The sequence below is a fragment of the Lepisma saccharinum genome, chromosome 23 (assembly GCF_977018435.1).
Source record: "Lepisma saccharinum chromosome 23, izLepSacc3.1, whole genome shotgun sequence".
Taxonomy (NCBI): domain Eukaryota; kingdom Metazoa; phylum Arthropoda; class Insecta; order Zygentoma; family Lepismatidae; genus Lepisma; species Lepisma saccharinum.
Window position 1 is genome coordinate 46280626 of NC_139251.1, and position 20955 is coordinate 46301580.

The window sequence follows — 20955 nt, forward strand, 5'->3', positions numbered from 1 at the left end:
ATAAAGTGGACTTAAAACACCAACTCAATCCAATCCAATCCTGAGTTGGCATGTTACCTTGAAAATGTAATCTGTCATAAATAGGTCATGTAGGGTGCTCAATGGAAAGCTCTACTCCTTAGCTTTTCAACGGTGTTTGAATTTTCACTCTACTACAATTAGGGTAAAAGTTGCATCCATTTGTAAGTATGTGAGTTTAATTTTTTATGAAAATTTTGATTTTTATTGTGTCTGTATCTTGGACAATTTTAAAAATAAAAATCTGAAAATTGGCAGAATTACTTACCTAGTGATATGTGTTCTTTGTACCAAATTTCATCAAAATCAGAACTGGTGAGGTCAAAAACTTATTCTTTTGATTGATCTGACATTGAATTACTCACATGTAATGTCTAGCAAAATTTCTTTCACATGGTAAATACATGGTTTTATGTATTACATATGATTTATGGGGTTAATTATGGCACATGCATAAAAGGGTACGTTTTTTAAAAAAATTACGAGATGTACTGTCAACATTGGCCTTGCCAGAGAGGAGTATCAGGAGTGTCTGACTTCTGGCTATGTTGTTCAATCAATACCCAGATGAAAGAAAAGTGTTGAAATTTATCATGCAAAAAGATGTTAGTTTTTCACACGATAAATTTCAACTCTTATATAAGTATAAAGTACAAATGGAAATGCGTATTTTCCACCATTCTGAAATATTAAATAGTTTGCTTCTAAATATGGCTCTGGGGCTCACCCAGCCTCAAATCAATGGTTAGAGGGGGTGGGGGAGGTGGTTGGAGCATGGTGCTGATACAAAATGGCAAAGATCGAGAATGTGAGTGACCTTTCCCCCACATTCCCTAAAATGTGCCTTCGTGGCATGGGGAACTTTACCTTACCTCTTCTATTAAAAAATTCTAATCGATATGAAATATTTCCACTTGCTTTTAAGTATCAGAAGTGAATAGCCAGGATGGGTCAACATATATTATATAATTTGCAAGGGCCTCCCCCACGGCGCAGTGGTAGCGTCATTGCCTTGTAATCAAGGGGTCACGGGTTCGATACCCGGTGGAGGCACAAGTGGTTCGGATCCCACTTTAAACTGTAGGTCCAGTCCCGATTAGCCTTACTGTGCATAAAGTGGACTTAAAACACCAACTCACATATAATTTGCAAGTAAAATTTATGTATGTAGTATTCATCATCTTTGATTTAAACATTCGGCATTTCAATATATATTTTTTTTTTTTAAAAAAAAAGAACACAAAACTAGACTATGAATTTTTGTGTTGCTATCATTATTCTCACAATTTTAATTCTTAAACTCGAACACGAAAACAACAGTAACAGATATTTACAAATATAAAGTTTGTAAAAAGACGCACGCCAAGCAACAGCGCAGCAAGTTCCAACGAGGATGGTGGCAGTGGCCACTGAAATTAATCGAAAAAGAAGAAAAAACAGCTTCGCGGATAAAAGTGAGTACTAGTTTCTCCGTATTTATATACTACCGCGTGTCTCTTTTCCCAATCATGAATAAAGTTTTGTTACGAATCTTGAAGTTGAAGCAGTTGTCTGTAACCCAAAAAAGAGGAGATTTCCCCATTTTCCTAATAACCCACCCGGACCACTTTTAGGAACTAAAAAAGAGGACGTATCTGGGTAAAATAGGATGTCTGGTAACCCTATGAATGAGCAGCAGACCAAGGCAAGGTAGTGCATCATGCTTTTGAGAAAACAACCCAGTCCGAGTGGCATTCAGGCAACAAGCGACATGTTTTGCTCGTCACCTGTTGTATGTCAGTTCCATCTGAAAGCTGCCTTCCTGTGAAAACTACTTTCACCAGACAAGGGTCTAGATGGAGAGAGAATGTTATCAGTTTAAACAACTTCAGCAGAAAGCAGAATCATCGTGATTAAAAGGTGCTAGGCTCATAATTTTAATATGGAATTAGCTGCTATCAGGAACTGTGTATTGCATTCATAGGGTGGAAAACACGGTTGGGAAATAATGGTGGGAAGTTGCACCTGAAACATTATATTAATATTTTCTCACTATGCCACTAAGAGAATTGCTAATTAGTATAACACTTCTGTAAAATCTTTTGTGAAATCTAAAAGTGTCCTCTTTTTTTAAACTTTGTCATCTGGTAATTTTACTTGTGCATGCACAGTGAATGCTTTGTCACAGATGTGTTCCGTGTCAATTGTCACTTTTGTCTGAAAGCTATCTATCTAAGATACACTGTATGATTCAGGTCTATAGTAAGTATGAACATTCCTATTCCAGGGTGTCTATTCACTGGGAATTCTGTGTGAATTATTGACTCTGGGAATTCTGCATGATTATTTCTCCAAAGACGTGAAAAATTGCAACTTTTATTAATCCAAATGCTATTGAATTTATACATATTTATAAATCAGGGTGGGTACTCACCGGGAATTCCTTGAATTCTGGGAATTATGCGTGAATTACTGGCTCCAGAAATTATCCGTGAACTCTACAACATGATTTTTTCTCCACAGACGTGAAAAATTGCAACTTTTATTAATCCAAATCCCATTGAATTTATACATATAAGTGTCCTGATATACGTTTTTCACAATTTAGAAGGAAAAAATTAAACAGGGTTCTCTCATTCAGTTTACTTTATTAGTGTCCTTTACAGAACAATCTTTCTGACGAGGAAGATTGTTGGAAGATATCTTGAAGTTGAATAGGTAAATTTAAGTTTGAAATTCTTATATAATTTACAATTTTTCGTGTATTAGTGTATCCCGTAACATTGTAACTGGTTGTAGATGTTTTGAGTCTGAGTATGTGAAATGGCGAATGTAAACTCTGCACCTTAAATTAAATATTTTAAATATATATGCCATTTTATTGAATTGAATTAGAATTTTTGTATACATTGGAATCACAAAGATCCTTTATATAGTATTTCTTTGTATATGTGTGAGGGTTGAGAGAGGCAGTAATATGTAAGGTTGAAATAGAGAAAATATCTCTTGTAGCCTTGATTTTTTGGGAAGTTCACCTTGAAAACCTATAATTAAAGTTGAATTTTATCATGGTCCTAGAGTGGTCACCCTGTATTCTCTTTGGTAAAAATGTTAATTTGCTTCCAGAGGCCATGGAACGTACATGGAGGATGAGGAACTGAAAGCCTCTGTGGCTGGTGTTGTGGAGCAAGTGAACAAACTGATTTCGGTCCGACCCTTGAAAACTCGCTACAATGGAGAAATTGGGGACGTTGTGGTTGGGAGAATAACAGAAGTGCAGCAGAGGAGATGGAAAGTTGACACCCACTCTAGATTGGATTCTCATCTGCTGCTGTCATCAGTAAATTTGCCTGGAGGTGAATTGGTAAGTGATTAGGTGGTAAAACTAAGTTCATGTAGGCTGCAAGCAAGCAAGAATTTTACCACATACGTGGATACAGTAGCTATATAACATTTACTGAAACTGATAACTGAAATTCTGCCAATGTGATAAAAAATTGCAAGAACATTACTGATTCGTTAACCAGCCCTTATTAATGTTTATAACTGGGGGACTGCAGTGTTCTTTTTTTATTTAAAATAATATACTGCATATTTATACATTTATCACTTGCCATGCATAAATATTATAACGAAGTGGCCAGATTTTGCACTGATTTGCTGTTAATGTATCAATATGTGAGATCAGTAAAATTCTCATTAATTTTACTACTAAATTCATATGCTGTTATTAAAATGTTAGTTTTTTTTTCATTATATAATCCTAATAGAGTACCGATTAATCAATGCCATCTCTACTATGTAGTAAATGCGAAACAAGAAAAATGCATGTTAGTTCTCACTACAAGTACTTTGTAGCACCAAGTGTAGAGAAGAAATCAATGAAAAACATAACTTTGTTCTTTGTTTGGTTTTAGTCAAGTTTGGAGGAGCATGATTATGAAATGAGTCTGTAATATTTCCTTCTTCGCCGATGATAACTTATTATTAGAGCCCGGAAGTTTGGCAAAATGCCTCTTTTTATCTACTGCACATATTGATAAAATTTTTCTGGATATACATTTTTTATGTTGTTTCGAATGCTTTAGAAGCCTATTTGCCTATTTGGGACCCCACTGCCTATTTTTAATTATAATGCCTTTTTTGCCTTTTTCAATGAAATTTGACAATTTTTTTTAAAAAAATGTATATAAATTATTTTTCTCCCAAAAAACGTTGTTGGCATTTATTTTTCTTCCGTTTATTATGTGAATAATTTTCGCCTCATTTAAGTAATATTGAACTCACGCATGTTCAACATTGTTGAAGGAGAAAAGTGTGAGAAAAAAGTATATCATGCTGAGTTAGAATATTGCCTTTCGGTTAACATTTCCTTGTGCATGATTGACTGCTGAAAACGTTTTGCAGAACCCCTGCACAATTACGTCATCACGTGCAGCATCCGTGTCAGGAGGTTATTGACAAGAAACAGCACTAATGGCCAAGGGCCTTTGCATGGATTCCAAAATCAAGTTCTCTATGTTTAGTTTAGTTCTGCACTTTGAAGGGAAGGGATTGTGTAGTTGTCATCATGCCGAAATTTAGTGTGCCATTAAGTGGTAAGTTACATGGTTACGTTGGTGACTTTGGTGAAAGCACATTTTCGACAGACGGTATTATTCTTCTCTTCAAGATATGTGAAAAAACAATCAACCATGAGAAAAAAATAATTTATATCTCAGCATGTGTCAACAGCAAAAAATAAATCTGCAGCTGCTAAAATTGTCGGACAGAAGAAGATATCCCTAATTTCAACAGTGGGCACTTCATCCAACAGGCAATCTAAGCTTTCTCTTGAACTGTGCAAAGCTTTCATGGAAGCAGGAATATCTTTCTGGAAAGTGGAAAACAAGTCACTGAGGAAATTCCTGGAGAAATATACTAAAGAAATGGTACCGTCGAAATCTATGCTGCGGAAAACATATGTAAGTGTCTGCTAAGAAGAAGCTCTGCAAAGAATTCTTGCTGAAGTTGATGGAAAGAAGATGGATTAAAGTACTGATGGTATGGGACGCTACATAGCCAACTTGATCATAGGAACTATGGAACCAACATGCGGAGAATCCTTGTCATTTCTTCTCACGTCAGAACAACTAGAGAAAGCCAATGGTTCGTCAATAGCTCAGTTATTCTCAAATTCCCTACTTCTGCTCTGGCCAGATGGTGTACATTATGATGACGTGTTACTTTTTATTAGTGATGCAGCTCCCTATATGAAGAAGGCTGCCATAGCATTGAAAATTTTCTTCCCAAACATGCTTCATATCACATGTGTAGCCCACGCAATGCACAGAATCGCCGAAGAAGTTAGAGTGTTGCACCCAGAAGTGGACAGGTTGATTTCGAACACAAAGAAGATATTTCTTAAATCTCCCTCTCGAACCCGAAAATTTCAGGAAGTTGCGCCTGAGCTTAGTTTACCTCCACAACCAGTCTTGACTGGATGGGGAACCTGGATATCAGCAGCTATATATTATGCTAAAAACCTTGAAAAAATCAGTGAGGTGATTGATGCGCTTCCAGAAAATGAAGCGGCATCAATTCGTGAAGTGAAAAAAACTCCTGTGCTATTCAGAACTGAAGAATGAACTGTGGCTTATTTTTGCACATTATGGTGCATTGCCAGAGACATCCATGAAAATCTTCGAGGAATCTATGCAGCAGATGATGGAAGTGTCAAGAGAAAAGGGGTCAGCTGTTGCGGAAAAGTGCAAACGGGTAGTGAGTGCAAATGAGGACTTGAAACAATTGAAAACAATTTGTGATATTCTAAAAGGTGAAAATTCTGTTACCGAAATGAGTCAAGCTAAATTAGCTTGTTTTATGTATGCTCCAATAACTTCTGTCGAAGTAGAAGGATCATTTTCTATTATGAAAAACATTCTCTCTGACAGACGACTATCAATGAATGTTGAGAACTTAAAAAACACCTTGTAGTTATGTGCAATCAATACGGAGAAAATTGAAATGCTCTTCCCAATGTAGATTTTAACATTTTGCCAGAAATTATAGATAAAAGTAAGTGACTTCCAAATGTGCCTTTTTTCTGTTGGTTTTTTTTTTGCCTTTTTTTTAGTTTTTAGAGCCTATTTTCCACATTATAAATGCCTTTTTGCCTGCCTATTTTAACGAAAATAAATGCCTGAACTTCCGGGCTCTACTTATTATAAATCATAGTTTGTTGAAGAAGGGTTACATTTTGTAAACTACATAATTGGCATGTTTTCAGGAAGAGAAACATAAGTAAGTGTCCTCCATGGTGCAAGCTCCGAGGCCCATGATCTGCCAAGCGACTTTTCATTGGGTGATGTTTTGTCAGCTAGCATCGTGACTTATTACCACTGTTTGCTTCCTTTCTAGACAGGAGCCTTCATTTATTCTTTCGAATAATAATTGCCCCCACATAGCAAAGTTATCAGTAAAATGTTTGTTGTCCGGAAAGGGATCGAAACTGGGGCAACCCATACCAAAAGCTGTGCAAAAACAATTAGTACTTTCCAGTTCGGTGATGGAGCATGTTGAGTTGTTAACTTACGATCTTGCCAACGAAGTTCATGCGTTCAAGTCCTGGCCTGATTGTTCCTTCATCAATTCTATCTACATACACAGTGCGGCAATTTGAAATTGAGACTTCATAGAAAGTTACTTGCCAGGGATCATTCAAAATAGGACCCTCCTGCATCCACACATCATAGCGCAATGCCTACCAGTTCATGGAAGGATTGCTGGATTCATTTTGTGTAACACTGTTTAAAATCCATGTCGTAGCCTTCTTGATTGTTGGTACATCATAAAAGTAGGAACCTCTCAGTACAGATTTTGGTTTAGGAAATAAAAAATAATCACGCAGAGCCATATCCAGTGAGTAGGCAGGATGGGACGACACATAGAGTCGATTTAGGGCCAAAAAGTTCTTCGCAATCACAGTCTTGTGACTTGGGGCACTGTCATGAAGCAGACGCCAGCTGCCATCATCCCGATACTCAGGCCTCACACGTGTTATTCCTTGCATCAATTGTTTCAGTACCTCAGGATAAAATGCAGCAGTAACAGTCTGTCTGAATTTTCAGTCTTAAGTAATGATTGTCCTCACTTTCTCAACCAATTGTGGTGTTCCCACCGTCCCTGTTACACCTGGATGCTCGTCGCGTCCAATTGGATCCCGTCCTTCTCTGAAACGCCTGAAACATTCAAATATACGCATACAGAATAAACAATTGTCCCTATAGACTTGCTACAACATGTGAAACGGTTCCGCAGCAGTTTTACCCAAGAGCACATAAAACTTGATGTTTGCTCTTTGTTCCATGTTGAAATCACGGCGCACTTTCACAACACGTGCCCACATTCAACAGTGCCACAAGCGGCAATGTCGCTCAAGGTCAAGGAGCTCTCCATCAATTGTTTGTGAGATACCCGTTACTTCTTCACACCACAGAATGCTTGCACAGTGGTGCCACCTACCAAGCAAAAAATCAGTCTCGATTTCAAATTGCCGCACTGTGTAATTATCTCTCATCTTCATTGTCCTGGTTTTGGTGAAAACTGACACTTAATAACATATACAAAAATTTATTACTAGAGACCAAATGTTAGGCACTAAACTCTAGAAAATAGACTAAAAACATGATACTATATTAAATACATCATTAAAACATGCTCTATTTAATTACAACATCACATCTAAGTCGATATTTGCATTTACACACCTATATTAAAATCGAAACCAAAGAAAATAATATATCGTTTACATTCTGATTAGATAATTTACTCTGATAAGTTCTGATTAGATCACTGTCACATAATAGCTCTTTTCAGTCATTAAGAAATAGTCATTGATTGCACATGGCAACAAGACACTTCTTCAAATTTTGAACGAAATTGTTTGACAGCTTATAGAAGGTGGGGAGTGGTTGATGGTGCCACTTGCTACACATTGTCTGACCATGTACAATAGAAGCCATGAATCTGGGAAAACACATCCTTCTAGAAAGAAGTTTTGGGTTGTCGGAAACGTAAGGAAACTATGAAGTTGAATTTTTACTACAGTATAACACGTTCAGAAAATGTTGTTAACTATACATTTGATTTGTTTTAATGCAATGCCAAGTTAATTTCGAAAATCTGGTAAATAGGCATTTATAGGCACTATACATGAAAATAGACAAAATGACCTGTGTATGAAACCCTAATGCCCTGACATGAACTCATATTGAGTAATTTTTATGAGATCTGTAACAATAAGGAATAGACATTTTGCCTAACATAAGCTCTCTATTACAATTGGGCAGTATGTGATATGCCAAGAATGTGATATGCCAAGAATGGCTAGACACACACACATTTGTGGTAAATAAAATATCAACATTTCTCACAAAGTTGAAGGCCCTTCGAGAAACAGCAAATGTGAAATATTTTTAAATGTCCAACATGTACTTACATTTTGTGTTCATATTTTTATTTGACAATTATATAAATTTCAGTATTGTGAGGGCATTTTCATCTGACAGTTTCAAAGTCCAATTATCTGATCCATAAGTGACAACTGGTCATTCCAGTGTCTTATAAATTTTAAGCTTTGTATTTCTTGTGATCAGTCTATTTCTAAACAACTGCTTATTTGCAAGATATAAGATATATGGACCTGTGAAGGAAGATGACGACTGGAGAATAAGATATAATGCAGAGCTAGATGATTTAATAAAAGGCCAAGATATAGTGAGATTTGTCAAAGCCCAGAGAATAAAGTGGTTGGGGCATGTGGAGAGAATGATGGAAGACCGGATGCCAAGAAGAATGTTGAAAGAAAAGCTTCACCACGCAAGAAGAAAGGGCAGACCACGACTTCGATGGATAGACGACGTCGCTGCAAACTTGCGGACAATGAAAATTAAAGGATGGAGGAGAAGAATTGATGATAGATTGGAATGGAGGCTGATTTTGGAGGAGGCCAAGGCCCACCAAGGGCTGTAGAGCCAGAAAGAGAGAGAGAGAGAGAGAAATTTCAGTAGCCAACTCTCATCCACATTCAAATTGAGATTGAAATTCAAGTGTGGACAAACCTTCAAATAAAATAGATATCCAGAAAATTTAAGTGTACAGTTTTAAATATACAATTTAGTCAGCATGTTGAGTGATTGACTTTTTATCTTGCCACCAAAGTTCCTAAGTTTGAATCCCAGCCTGGGCATGGATCTTCTTTTTGAGTGTCACTTCATCAATTTCATCTAGTCATCACTCATCCTCATTGTTGGGATTAGCCAAAAGTGGCAGAAAAGCAATGCTAAATACCAAAAATACAAATAGAAATTAATATTAATTTTTGATAAAGAATTTAGTAGTAGTAGTAGTAGTAGTGTTCATTGTACTCTCACGAGTTTGAAAATTTGCATTTCAGCGTCGGAAAACGGTGGAAGATGAGCAGATGATGAGAAAATATTTGCAAGAGGGAGATCTGATTAGTGCAGAAGTCCAGAACATCTTCACTGAAGGAGCATTGTCTCTTCACACTCGGAGCCTGAAATATGGCAAAGTAAGTATCTCTTCTTAAATAGTTCCAATACGCTTTCCTTGAAATGTTCGGTTATTTGCAGAATTCGAACTCTTGATGTCACTTTCGAAGCAAATTATAAATAAGATAAAATCACAATGCATACCTGGGTTTGTCCTCCAAATTGAGTCCTGCAAGGGTTAAAACATGGTAAAAATATTCCAAGCTAGCTGCAAGGAATGGCTGGTCGCTTCAGAGACATGATCAGCAAGTTTTTGTACTTTTTAATCCCTTTTAATTGTTTTAACTATGTTTTAACCCTTCCGTGACGCATTATTTTCTTCCAGATGACATGAAATAACAAATATTTTTATCATAATCGTACATTCACGTATGTTACATTGGCCAGCCTTGGTACTCTTAGACCCCAATTCCTTATGTGACTGTCATGAAAATAAAGTTACATTATTACTAATTACACTTTCTGAATATATTAAGATTGTTAGATATGATTCCACATTTCCCTTTCTTGCCCACATTTATAAAGCATTTTCCATGCAAAAGTAACACCTCAGAAGGTAGCACTTTTTGACCAACTGGCACAATTTCTCATAAAACTTTTCTTCCTGCTACAGTCTACTACACTAATTACTTTTTCCAAACTAACTTCCATAATCATTTCCAGCATGACTACCTAATGCTCTTATGATGGAACCATGATCTTTAACACAATAAAATATATTTTTCTTGTGCCTAATAATTGTAAATTTATGTTCTAATTTCTTGCAATTCTTTCAGATCTCTCATATTTATTCCTGTCTTGTGATTACGAATAAATCCACTTCATTTGTGAAATATCTCTTGACATGCATAACATAATTTTATAGCATGTACATTTGTAATAATTGAAATGCCAGTACCATTCATTTGGATGTGTTTCATTAAAATTGTTTAAAAATTATGATTTTAATCTTTTGAAAAAAAAAACTATTTGTGAACTTTTGGAGTAATATTTAACAAATGTGGTAACACTAAAAAATATTAATTTTCTGGAAAAAGGTGTTTATACATGTGCATAATACTTCATGAATTGTTCAAAGATAGTTTTAAAACATTCACAAACTGCACAATTTGTGTTGCTCTCAGCCAGAACTATTATAAAACAGAAAATGCAAATTTGAACAAAGTGATTCTGGGAAAATTATATATAATTATCTAGGTCCCTAAATGTGAGGTAATGAAAATAAGATATCTATTATTTAATTTTGAGTTGCAATTTTTCCATGGTATTGACACAGCATTGGCATATTCTGAAAATTTGATCTGGTTTACTGCAACAATTCTTATTTATTGTATATTTTATTATATTTTAATTAGATATATTAGAAATAAAACCCAATGCTGACATGGAAGTAAACCAAAAACAGAAGTTCGACAACAAATTTCCGGTAATTTCTACATATATGAAGGTGGGAGAATGCACCACTGTGACAAAGAATGGCTGAAAATTCTTTATTATGTAATCTCAGGATTTTTGGACTTCAAATATACATTAGCTAGAATGTTGTGCATCCTGGGATGAAGTTCAGGAAAGTGTGAATTAACCCTAGCTTACCCGTGCCATACGAAAACTTCCGTACCTGAGAGGGGGAGGGGGGGGGGGCTCACAGACCCAAAATTTTTTAATCACTAAAATTCAATAAACCACTTGGGTACTGAATCTCTGCTTGCTTTCTTGTTTATATAGGTTTAGTTATTTATTAATTATAATAATTACAAAAATTACTATCATTAATAAAAAATAATAACCCATTGAGTCACACACATATTTTACCATTCACTAAAACTCACAAAAAACCATAATAATTTTTTATTAATGTTTCTTTGGTTATAGAAAGGCAATTGTTTGTTAATTATATTAATTACAAAAAATACCATCATTACCAACCAGTTGTACATCTCACTAGCATGAGTGTCTCGAATAACACGCTTTTAAAGATGGTGTGTGATGCACCCTCCAAGTGCTTTTTGCCTCCTATTTACATTTTATGTTTTTATGAATGAAAGTAATACAGAATATTGAGAACACCCTAGGGAAGAATGTAATTTATTTTCAATTTTTTTGTAAAAATTTCACAGTTGAAAAATTGAAGAAATGAGGTGGTGAACCTGACAGCCTCCCCCCCCCCCCCCCTCGGCTAAGCTAGGGTTAATTCAAACTGATTCTTCCTGATACCACTGAACATCAGGTTATGTATCAGCTCAGCTAGGAGTAATTGTTATTCAGATACTGCTGCACAATAAAGGGTTGTTGTGCAGCCGTATGGATTGTTTGAGTGCTGTGTGTGGTGACAGAGTACTGACATTATGTTACAATTCAGTTGTCACAGGGTGTGTTGGTGAAGGTGTTTCCATCTCTTGTGAAAAGGAGGAAGAACCATTTCCACAATCTTCCGTGCGGCGCCAGTGTCATACTGGGCAACAATGGCTTCATTTGGATATCCCCAACAATTAATGAAGAAGCGGAAGGAGGAGGATTCGTGCAAAATTTGGAAGAGGTGAGGAATCTTTATTTGGTACATCTTCCCTTGATTTGAGAATAATGTGTAAAAGTATAACTTTTTCAAAGCGAACTAGAAAGTTTACAGAGGATAATAACAATTTCAGGCCTTTATGTTATAAATTATTTTGAGTGTATGGAGCTTGTATCAGTTTGCCTCTCAGCTATTTATGTCTCTGAAATGTTGCGGTTAGAAGCATAGAAAAATGTGGACAACAGCCCCTAGCTTATTCAGGGTGGCAACAGATCAGAGAAACTGGGAAAAGTCAGGGAATTTTGTTTTCTGCCATAGAATTTTCTCTTTCTCTTGAACTTGAGTCAGTTTGGATTATATTGTAGTGGTACTGTTTGTTTTTTCTGTTGTGATCCAATTTTGAGACTTTTCCATTTATTTTAAGTAAATATTCTTATCTTTTCTGCAGGTTTTCTCTCATTTTGATCACATTTTGGCCAAAGAAAATCAACATTAACAGGGTATTTCAAAATGATTCACCGGATTTTAAAGTTGTGTATATATGAAGTTTACAATGTCAGAGAAACCTCATCACAATTCATATCATACGAACAACATCAAAGTGATAGAGGAATGCATGCCATACTTGCTCCAGCTTGTCTGTTCTCACTGACTTCACAGTACTTATGATGCAATTTTTCAGCTCATCCAGAGTTGTGACCAGTGGAAACAGGTACACCTGCACACAGCTTTCAGGCAGAATGGATACAGTGAAAGCATTATCAACAAGACAGTAAAGAGAGTAACACACTAGAACAACGAACGAACAAACCGGAACCACCTGATAACCAAGAAGACAAGTCATCGTCCCATACACTGGTAACCTCTCTGCAGTCATCAGCTGCATTCTTTCAAAACACAACATCACGACAATCCACAAACCGTCATCGAGAATCAGAAGCTGACTTCGAAACCCTAAAGACAACCTAGGACAGATGACACCCGGGGTTTACCGTATCATCTGCACCTGCGGTAAAGCCTACATTGGACAAACGGGGAGGACAATCAAACAGCGATACAAAGAACACGCCAGCTACATCAAGAATTTTCATCCCGAAAAATCAGTGTTAGCAGAACATTCCATCCAGGAGGGCTATAGAATTGACTTCACAACCACCGAGATCATCAATAAATCATCAAAGAAGCAATAGCCTTTCACGGGGATAAGAAACCTCAACAGGGACACGGGACTCGAATTGGACCCAGCCTGGTTAGCGATAGTCAACTGGGAGTGTGTACGTTGGAGAAACGCTACCTTCACCAGACCCCTCCCACACCAAATACATATAACTTCACCCTGACTTATCTTTGCACTTCAATGAGAGTGACGTTAGCTCTCGAAAGCTCGGAAGCCCATCCGGAAATCACCTGGCTGATTGCCCGAGAAAATCTCTTCAATATTTGCTGCCAGGAAAGCTTCAAGAATTATTTCAAGTACACAGTATCCTTGATGTATTCCCAGATGATGATTCAGTGGCTTAGGAAACCAACTGTGGAGCACCAACTCTGGATGAGCTAAAAATTGCATCTTAACTGTGATTAAATGATTATCTCATGTGAATACAGGAATATTTTAAAGAAAAACTCTTTTAGATTTATATGGTATAGGTTCAATGGGAAACTTATAAATTAGAATTTATAAATGTACTGGCTACATGGTTTCCTACTTGCTACTTAATCCAGCAACTGAATGTGAACTGTATGTACGTTACTTTGTGAGAAAGGCAGTGACATCACAATATACACCTCCAGACAGGTATTAACATGACATACCAGATTTTAGAAGTTCCAGGCAAGCATATCCTAAGGCACGTGTTGAGTAAGGCAAGCTGCAAGGTGACCAAACACCATTCGCCAATAGCCTCACTTTAGACACTCCTTCCCTCCCAACCTCATGGAATGAGCTTTGTGCTGTTTATGTTTCGTTGCGATGTATTCATTCTGTCTTGTAAAACTTATCACCAAATTGCCGTGTAAAGTAGCTAATGGGACAAACTGTATTTTGAATTGTTACAATTTTCAAGTATCATAATTGGTATTGGTGGGAATTTGTAAGTGTGTCGACATTGATATCGGTATTGGTTGACAGTGGGATTGGCTCTGACCCTATTTCTGCTTTCCCATCTACCTAAATGTTGTTACTGTGTAGCAGTTTGCAATTCTTTTACCTGGAATCTCCTGCATACTTCTTATGTGTATTGTATTAGCATATAAACTACGGATGGAACAGATTAATCGGTACTCTATTGGTATCGGCTGATATAGGCATATCAGTTTATTTATCTGATATATCTATAAAGGTCTTATAATTTAGTGCAATATTCTGCCATCTTGTAATTTTTTAGGATATAAACATATGATCTCCATGCCTTACTTTTGTTAAAAGTAAATACCTAAATATGCAGCTTCTGTTGCATTTCAGTCACCTTGTAACGTGTATTTATTAAGGAGGTCAGCGAACCATTTCAGTTTTTCAAGGACCATTTGGAATTTTATATCAGATTGGAATTGGTAAATTTTATAGTGGTACTTTATTGATATTCGGCTCATCCCTAATATAAACACTATTTCCGGGAAAATTCACTTCAGCCACAGTGGACACACTACACAGTTGGGACCACCATCACAAACTGAAGTGCAGAATGAGCAATGAAGCATCATTTGGTACCCAGTAGAATACTGCATTGGACCACTTTCACTCGCTCATACTCGTTCGGATCTCCCACGCTTGAGTGTATAGAATCAAATATGATTTCAATTTGACAATAATCGTAGAAATATTTACTTGTATGTAAGAATCCACCCTGGTAGTTTCAGCCCATGATCATCTGTTTAATTTTCATATATCATATGCAGTGGCGGTGCCCCCCAATTTTTGTCACTTTTGCCCCCGCACTATGCTAAATCTTATCTACAAAGGGAAATATACTGTCTTTGCCCCCCCACCCCTAGTTTTGGCACCTTGGACCCCCCCCCCCCCCAAGTTTTAGGACCCAATCGCCGCCACTGATCATATGTATTGGTAAGGTAGACTAAACTAATTTTAACATGGAGATGATGACTATGTTCAATTCCTAAGTTACAATTTCACTGCGTATTTCACTTCAAGATATATATATTTGAGGGCCCACAACCACAGACAAATTACCGTTATACATGTACTACTGGCCTTCAAGCGTATATCGATCGTTTTGCCTGTTTGTGCGTTATTCTCTTGAGCATAGAAGCTGTCAATTCTGTATGCTATCTAGCATCGTCCATGTGAACTATTAGAAGCTTGAGCGAAAAGCCCTCGTTGCAGTACTTTAGTACACAGTATGCGGTGCCGAGGAATGCACACACTGCATGCTGTGACTCTACATCAGACATTACAACCCTTACCGGGAGCCAAGAACATTATAGTTGCACTGACATTATCTTCTCTGTGTTAAACATTTTTTCTGTAAATAGTTAAAAGAAGTGGATTGTACGGCTTGCATATTTATGATACCATTTTGATACTTCCAGGCCGTTCCTAGAGCTGACAGGGAGGTTATAGCAAGGCTACGAAATTGTATCCTGGCCCTCGCTCATTACAAAATGATGCTGTATGATACAAGCATATTGTATGCATATGAAAGTTCCCAGAAGTATGAGGTAAGGTTTTGGCTTTCTTTTTCAGGTTGGCATGAATAAATAAGTAGATATTATTAACATTTGTAGTATTGTGGATTTTGTGAAGAATTGTTTTCAAGTAAATGTGATAAATTTATTTAGGAAAAATGTTTGTGAATATTCGTTCCTTCTTTTTTCAAAATTAATTAAGAGTTTTGTGTTTTTTTGCTGGTTTTTTGCTGTAGAAATTTATTTTGCAAAAACAGGATGTTTGAATAAACTGTTTTATTTATGAGAAAAAATGATGAAGAATTATGTACTGATGTGCCATTCGTAGGAGTATCATCTTGTTAAAATTTCTCATAATTTTACTAATTAAATGTGTAACTCAATTCACGATTTTGCTATTTATTAAATAAGAATTAGTGATATTATTAAAGCATAATATATTCCTTGTGCTTACATATTTATGAATAAACAATATACGAGGGTCATTTGAAAAGTTCTAAGAATGACAGAGCAAAAAGCACAGTTAACTGTTGAATAAGCTGTGGGAAGAGATGAAAGTATGAGGGTGCCAGGTCAGGCAGCAAATCATACCTCAAGTTGTCAATTTTTTACATTGCAATAAAACACTTGTGCGGGCGAGAATTGTCCTGATTCATGATGATTTTCTTCTTCAATCCTGGTCTTCTTGCACGAATATTTGTGTTCAGTTGGACAGGAAGGTTAGGATAGTACTGTCCATTGATGGTGGATCCAGGTAGCAGTTAATCTATCAACAGGATGCCTTTCAAATCTGCGCACAAAATCGGCTGTGTTCTTCTTAAAATTCGCCAGACATTCATTGGACACTGGCATCTGCATTCGCTTCTGATTAATTGTCACCCATCTTGCAAACATTTTTCTCATCCTCAGTTCTTCCGTCAAAATACGAAATTCCCATTCAACTGAGATGCATATGGCTTCAGCAATTGCACACACCTTCAGAGGATGGTCTTCTAACAATATATCATGGACCTTTTTCAATCATTCCTGCTTTCATTGCTGATTTTTGCCTTCCGCTGGGTAAGTCATCTTCTAAGCTCTCACAACCACGTCTAAACTCGGTAATCCACTTTGACACAGTGACAAATGAATAAGCAGAGTCTCCTAAAGCATCCTTATATCGGCATGAATTTCTGTCACTTTCATTTCCTTTTACAGGAAGTATTTCATCACTGAACGGTGCTCAATCTTCTTCATTTTGCACTACACTCACACCTGCTCTACTGTTCCTGCTTTTTGACAAAACAAAGGAAGGCACTTGGGCAATATTGTGCATGTGTTCCCTTGAAGGATGTGGTATTCCACTGGCATACATCGTTCCAAACTACTGCAGCCATCTTTCGGTTATTCTTAGAACTTTTCAAACAACCCTCATACATGATTTTCACCTTACTTTATTAGTTCTTCTCGCACGTGTTTATTTTCATCACAGTATTTCAACTGGCTCTGCTATTTCAAAAGGTGATTTTTAAAATATTTATATTTGCATCATTTGTGATTGTATTTAGAGAATTAACAAACTTTCAAGCATACCTTGATGTAAAATTGTCTGCTGCTCAAATTTATTATTACAGTGCAATATGTAGCTATAATCTGTTTTTGTTACTCATTATTATTATTATTATTATATGTAAGTAAATAATAATTACAGGTTGCAGAGCTACTTATGCCAGAAGCAATGTCTGATGTTGCAACACTGACTCATCAGAGGCTCGAAATGGAGTCGAGATGTGAATGATTTTCAAAAAGTAAGTATGTTCTCTTTTTCTCTCCTTTTAACACTTCCCAGATGAGCCTGAAAGTGCAGAGTTTATTCCAGTTTTTTTATAAAAATCATGAAAATATGTTGCTAGGAGTGTTATTATTTGACATTTTTCTCTGAAATCTACAGTGTCCTCTTTCCACGCATATATAATGTGTTACATTTATACAAATGAACTCACATTTTAATTTTTTTTCTGTAACAATTTTTTGAAAGTAAAAAAATATTAAATGTTGAAATAAAAGTCACTGAAAACATATTTTCAATACGTAATATATAAATAATTAATGAAAACAAAGAAACTTATTCTTGGGATTGAAATCATCACTAAATGTGATATCTGAAGTGGAATTCTTGTTAAAAATTTCTACAATTTACAGGTAAATTGTTGAAGTTATTCTCAAGAGTATAAACAAAAGCACAACTTAATTCGACATGAGTACATGTAAAATTCAGCAATCAAGAAAACTTGACATCTTGCAGTTGGAAATTGAAAGAGATTGTTACACACGTGCACAAGAGGCTCGGTGCGATTAAAGCCTGTCGTTCATTCACAATACAATTTTGTATTGAACAAGCTAGCATGTCACTTGACCGGAAAGGGTTATTTTTTTTATTATTTGTGCAACACTGTTGCGGGAAAAATAGATAGATTTTGTGATTAAATTACTCTGTCGTCATCATCATCCTTTGCCGTGTCCTGCCTTTGGGTGGGTCGGCATGGAAGTCGGGCTCTCCATTTTTTCTCATCTTCCACCACTCCTCTCTTTCCACGGTGTTCCAATATTGTCCTCTTCTCCTAACACTCTCCGATAAATTGTATTACAATTTACAAACATTCTGAACTACTTTGAATTATTATAATTTTAAAGTATCTGTATTTGTGGAAATTGTTAAGTGTCGCAGGTTCAATGTCAGTTCAAAGTGGTATGGACTTAGCTCTAGTGTTCCCAGTATACAGGGTATGGACTTAGCTCTAGTGTTCCCAGTATACAGGGTATGGACTTAGCTCTAGTGTTCCCAGTATACAGGGTGTTTCAGTCGGGGTGGAACCCTGTATTTTGGTCATAACTCGGACATGATAAAGATATTGCAACGAAATTTGGAGTGGACTTACCTCCGTTCATGCGAAGTCGGGTGACATCATAAGAAGTGCTGGAAATGGCCACCATTGGCATCCAGGCAGCATTCCATGTTGTGGAAAGTCCGTCTCAGTACGTCAGGTGTCACTGCTAGGATGGCTGCACTGATGTTTGCTTTCAAGGCCTCTTTGGTTTGCGGTTTGTTGGCGTAAACCTGAGACTTCAAATGTCCCCCAAAAAAAAAAAATCAGGCAGCGTGAGATCGGCCAAGAGCAATGGCCAAAGTCCCCTGGAAATTACGCGGTCACCGAAAAAAGACCAGATTTCGGCCATGCTTGCATGTGCGGTGTTGCTCCATCCTGCTGGAAATAACCAATGGATAATTGATCATCGTCCATCTGGTTCACAAAGCAGTTGAAGATGTCTGTACTCCAGGTCGCACAATGTTTTGCTGCCTGGATGCCAATGGTGTCCATTTCCACCACTTCTTATGATGTCACCCGACTTATGAAAGGAGGTAAGTCCACTCCAAATTTCGTTGCAATATCTTTATTAGTGTCCGAGTTATGACTGAAATACAGGGTTCCACCCTGAGTGAAACACCCGTTACTTATATTGTTTGTTTGTCGTCGTAGGTTTAGTTTTTGTTTCTGATGATTGTTTTTTTTTTTTTTTTTTGTTTTTTGTAGCAATGTTGATGTTGGAGTATTGGATATCGTAACTGCCTGTTTGCCACGTACAAAGAAAGGAAGTAAGTGCAGGTGATGTTTCTTTTGTACTGATTGAATAATAAAACTTCAAAACTTGTTATTGTGTTTGAACTTTTCATTGTTAGTTTGAGAAGAGTATTAGATATCATAACTGTCTCAGTTAACTGTGTTCACACAAGGATGATGTTTCTTTTGTACTGATTGAATAATAAAACTTTAAAACTTGTTATTCCGTTTGAACTTTTGATTCTTAGGTTGAGAAGAGTATTGGATATCAGAACTGTCTCAGTTAGCTGTGTTCATACAAAAATCTAACTAAATAACTCTCTAGCCTTCTTAAACCTGAAGATTTATGGCTGCAGCAACACAAGCCTTCCATCTGTCTCTACCCTGGGAAAGATCAATCCAATCTTTTTCATCCTTACCGATTTCCTTTAGGTCCATCTCAATGTTATTCCTCCATCTTCATCTTGGCCTTCCTACAGATCTCTTACCATCAGGTTTCCCAACAAGAATCCTGTACACTCTTATTTCCTCTCGCATTCGTGCCGCATGGCCTGCCCACGTAAGTCTTCCTGATTTAATTATTCTAATATCTGGACACAAATACAAATTATGTAGTTCTAAATTATGTAACCTTCTCCACTTACCTGTCTCCTCGTCCCTTTTAGGTCCAAATATTTTGTAAGGATTTTATTTTCAAATACTCTTAATTTATGTTAGATGTTTCTTTTGAACTGATTGGGTAATAAAACTTCAAAGCTTGTTATTCCGTTTGAAGTTTTGATTCTTAGGTTGAGAAGAACATTACATTGCAGTTGAATATTTGTTGTTCTGAATATATAGAGATTTATCATTTGCTTCATGTTGTACAAGAATAAGATTGCAGTACACATAACAATAGCACAGTGCTACTTGCACGTTTACGTTGTTCTAGTGCTGAAGGACAGTCCTCTCAATAGAAGTGTATTTTATGCATATGCCCCCCCCCCCCCCTCCTCCCCCAATGCAAGTTATCAACATAAAAATAAATTTGAAATTTCTAAAAAATGCTTTGAAGGTCACTGGCCACCGCAGGAAAAAATGAATGAAAAATAAAGCATGTAGTACTGTGATGTTCCTACAGTCTTGCGAAGTAACACTATAAATAGTTAAATTCTTCCTGGGAAAATATAAAAATGTATGATACTCCTAAGAAGTAGTGTGACAATCTTAGTAGGGAAATTTGGTTGTATAGTGGAACCACAAGCAAAAAAACCTGCACAGACCCGCGACTGCTGCGCACCATACTCTTGCATGGAGGGGAGGGCCAGAATGGAGCATGCTTTCTTATGGCCCGAGCTGAATGGAGGAAGGGAAAAATGCATGGAGACTTTTCATCGAAGGTTTTTTTTTTATTGTGGTCGCTCTATAGCATCGTCCCTATGAACTTTGCAGCACAAAAGGCAGGTTCTCATCCCCCTACATTTTGAAAAAAATGAAAGAAGTCCGTAAAATTTGCATCCATACATCTGATGCCAGAGCCAGATTTCAATAACACTACAAACCTTTTCTTAAAAATGTATTTATAAAAAGCAATTTTTAAAAAAACTAAAAATAACTGTATTGTTTTGAGCGAGTGAGTGATTTGGTTTTATTTTACTTCGCATTCCTGCCACTT

The 20955-nt window shown here is 36.6% G+C and overlaps 1 protein-coding gene across 1 annotated transcript in view; it reads left to right on the forward strand.

Moving 5' to 3' along the window:
- The window catches only part of Rrp4 (exosome complex component Rrp4), a 33407-nt gene extending 13883 nt beyond the window's left edge, over nucleotides 1–19524 (forward strand). Inside the window, exons 2-7 of the mRNA XM_083144293.1 lie at nucleotides 3124–3361; nucleotides 9434–9568; nucleotides 11908–12084; nucleotides 15607–15735; nucleotides 17393–17489; nucleotides 19275–19524. Coding sequence (XP_083000419.1) covers nucleotides 3124–3361; nucleotides 9434–9568; nucleotides 11908–12084; nucleotides 15607–15735; nucleotides 17393–17479 — 766 coding nt within the window. The 3' untranslated portion in view covers nucleotides 17480–17489; nucleotides 19275–19524. The remainder of the gene's footprint in view (nucleotides 1–3123; nucleotides 3362–9433; nucleotides 9569–11907; nucleotides 12085–15606; nucleotides 15736–17392; nucleotides 17490–19274) is intronic.
- The last annotated feature ends 1431 nt before the right edge of the window (nucleotides 19525–20955 follow it).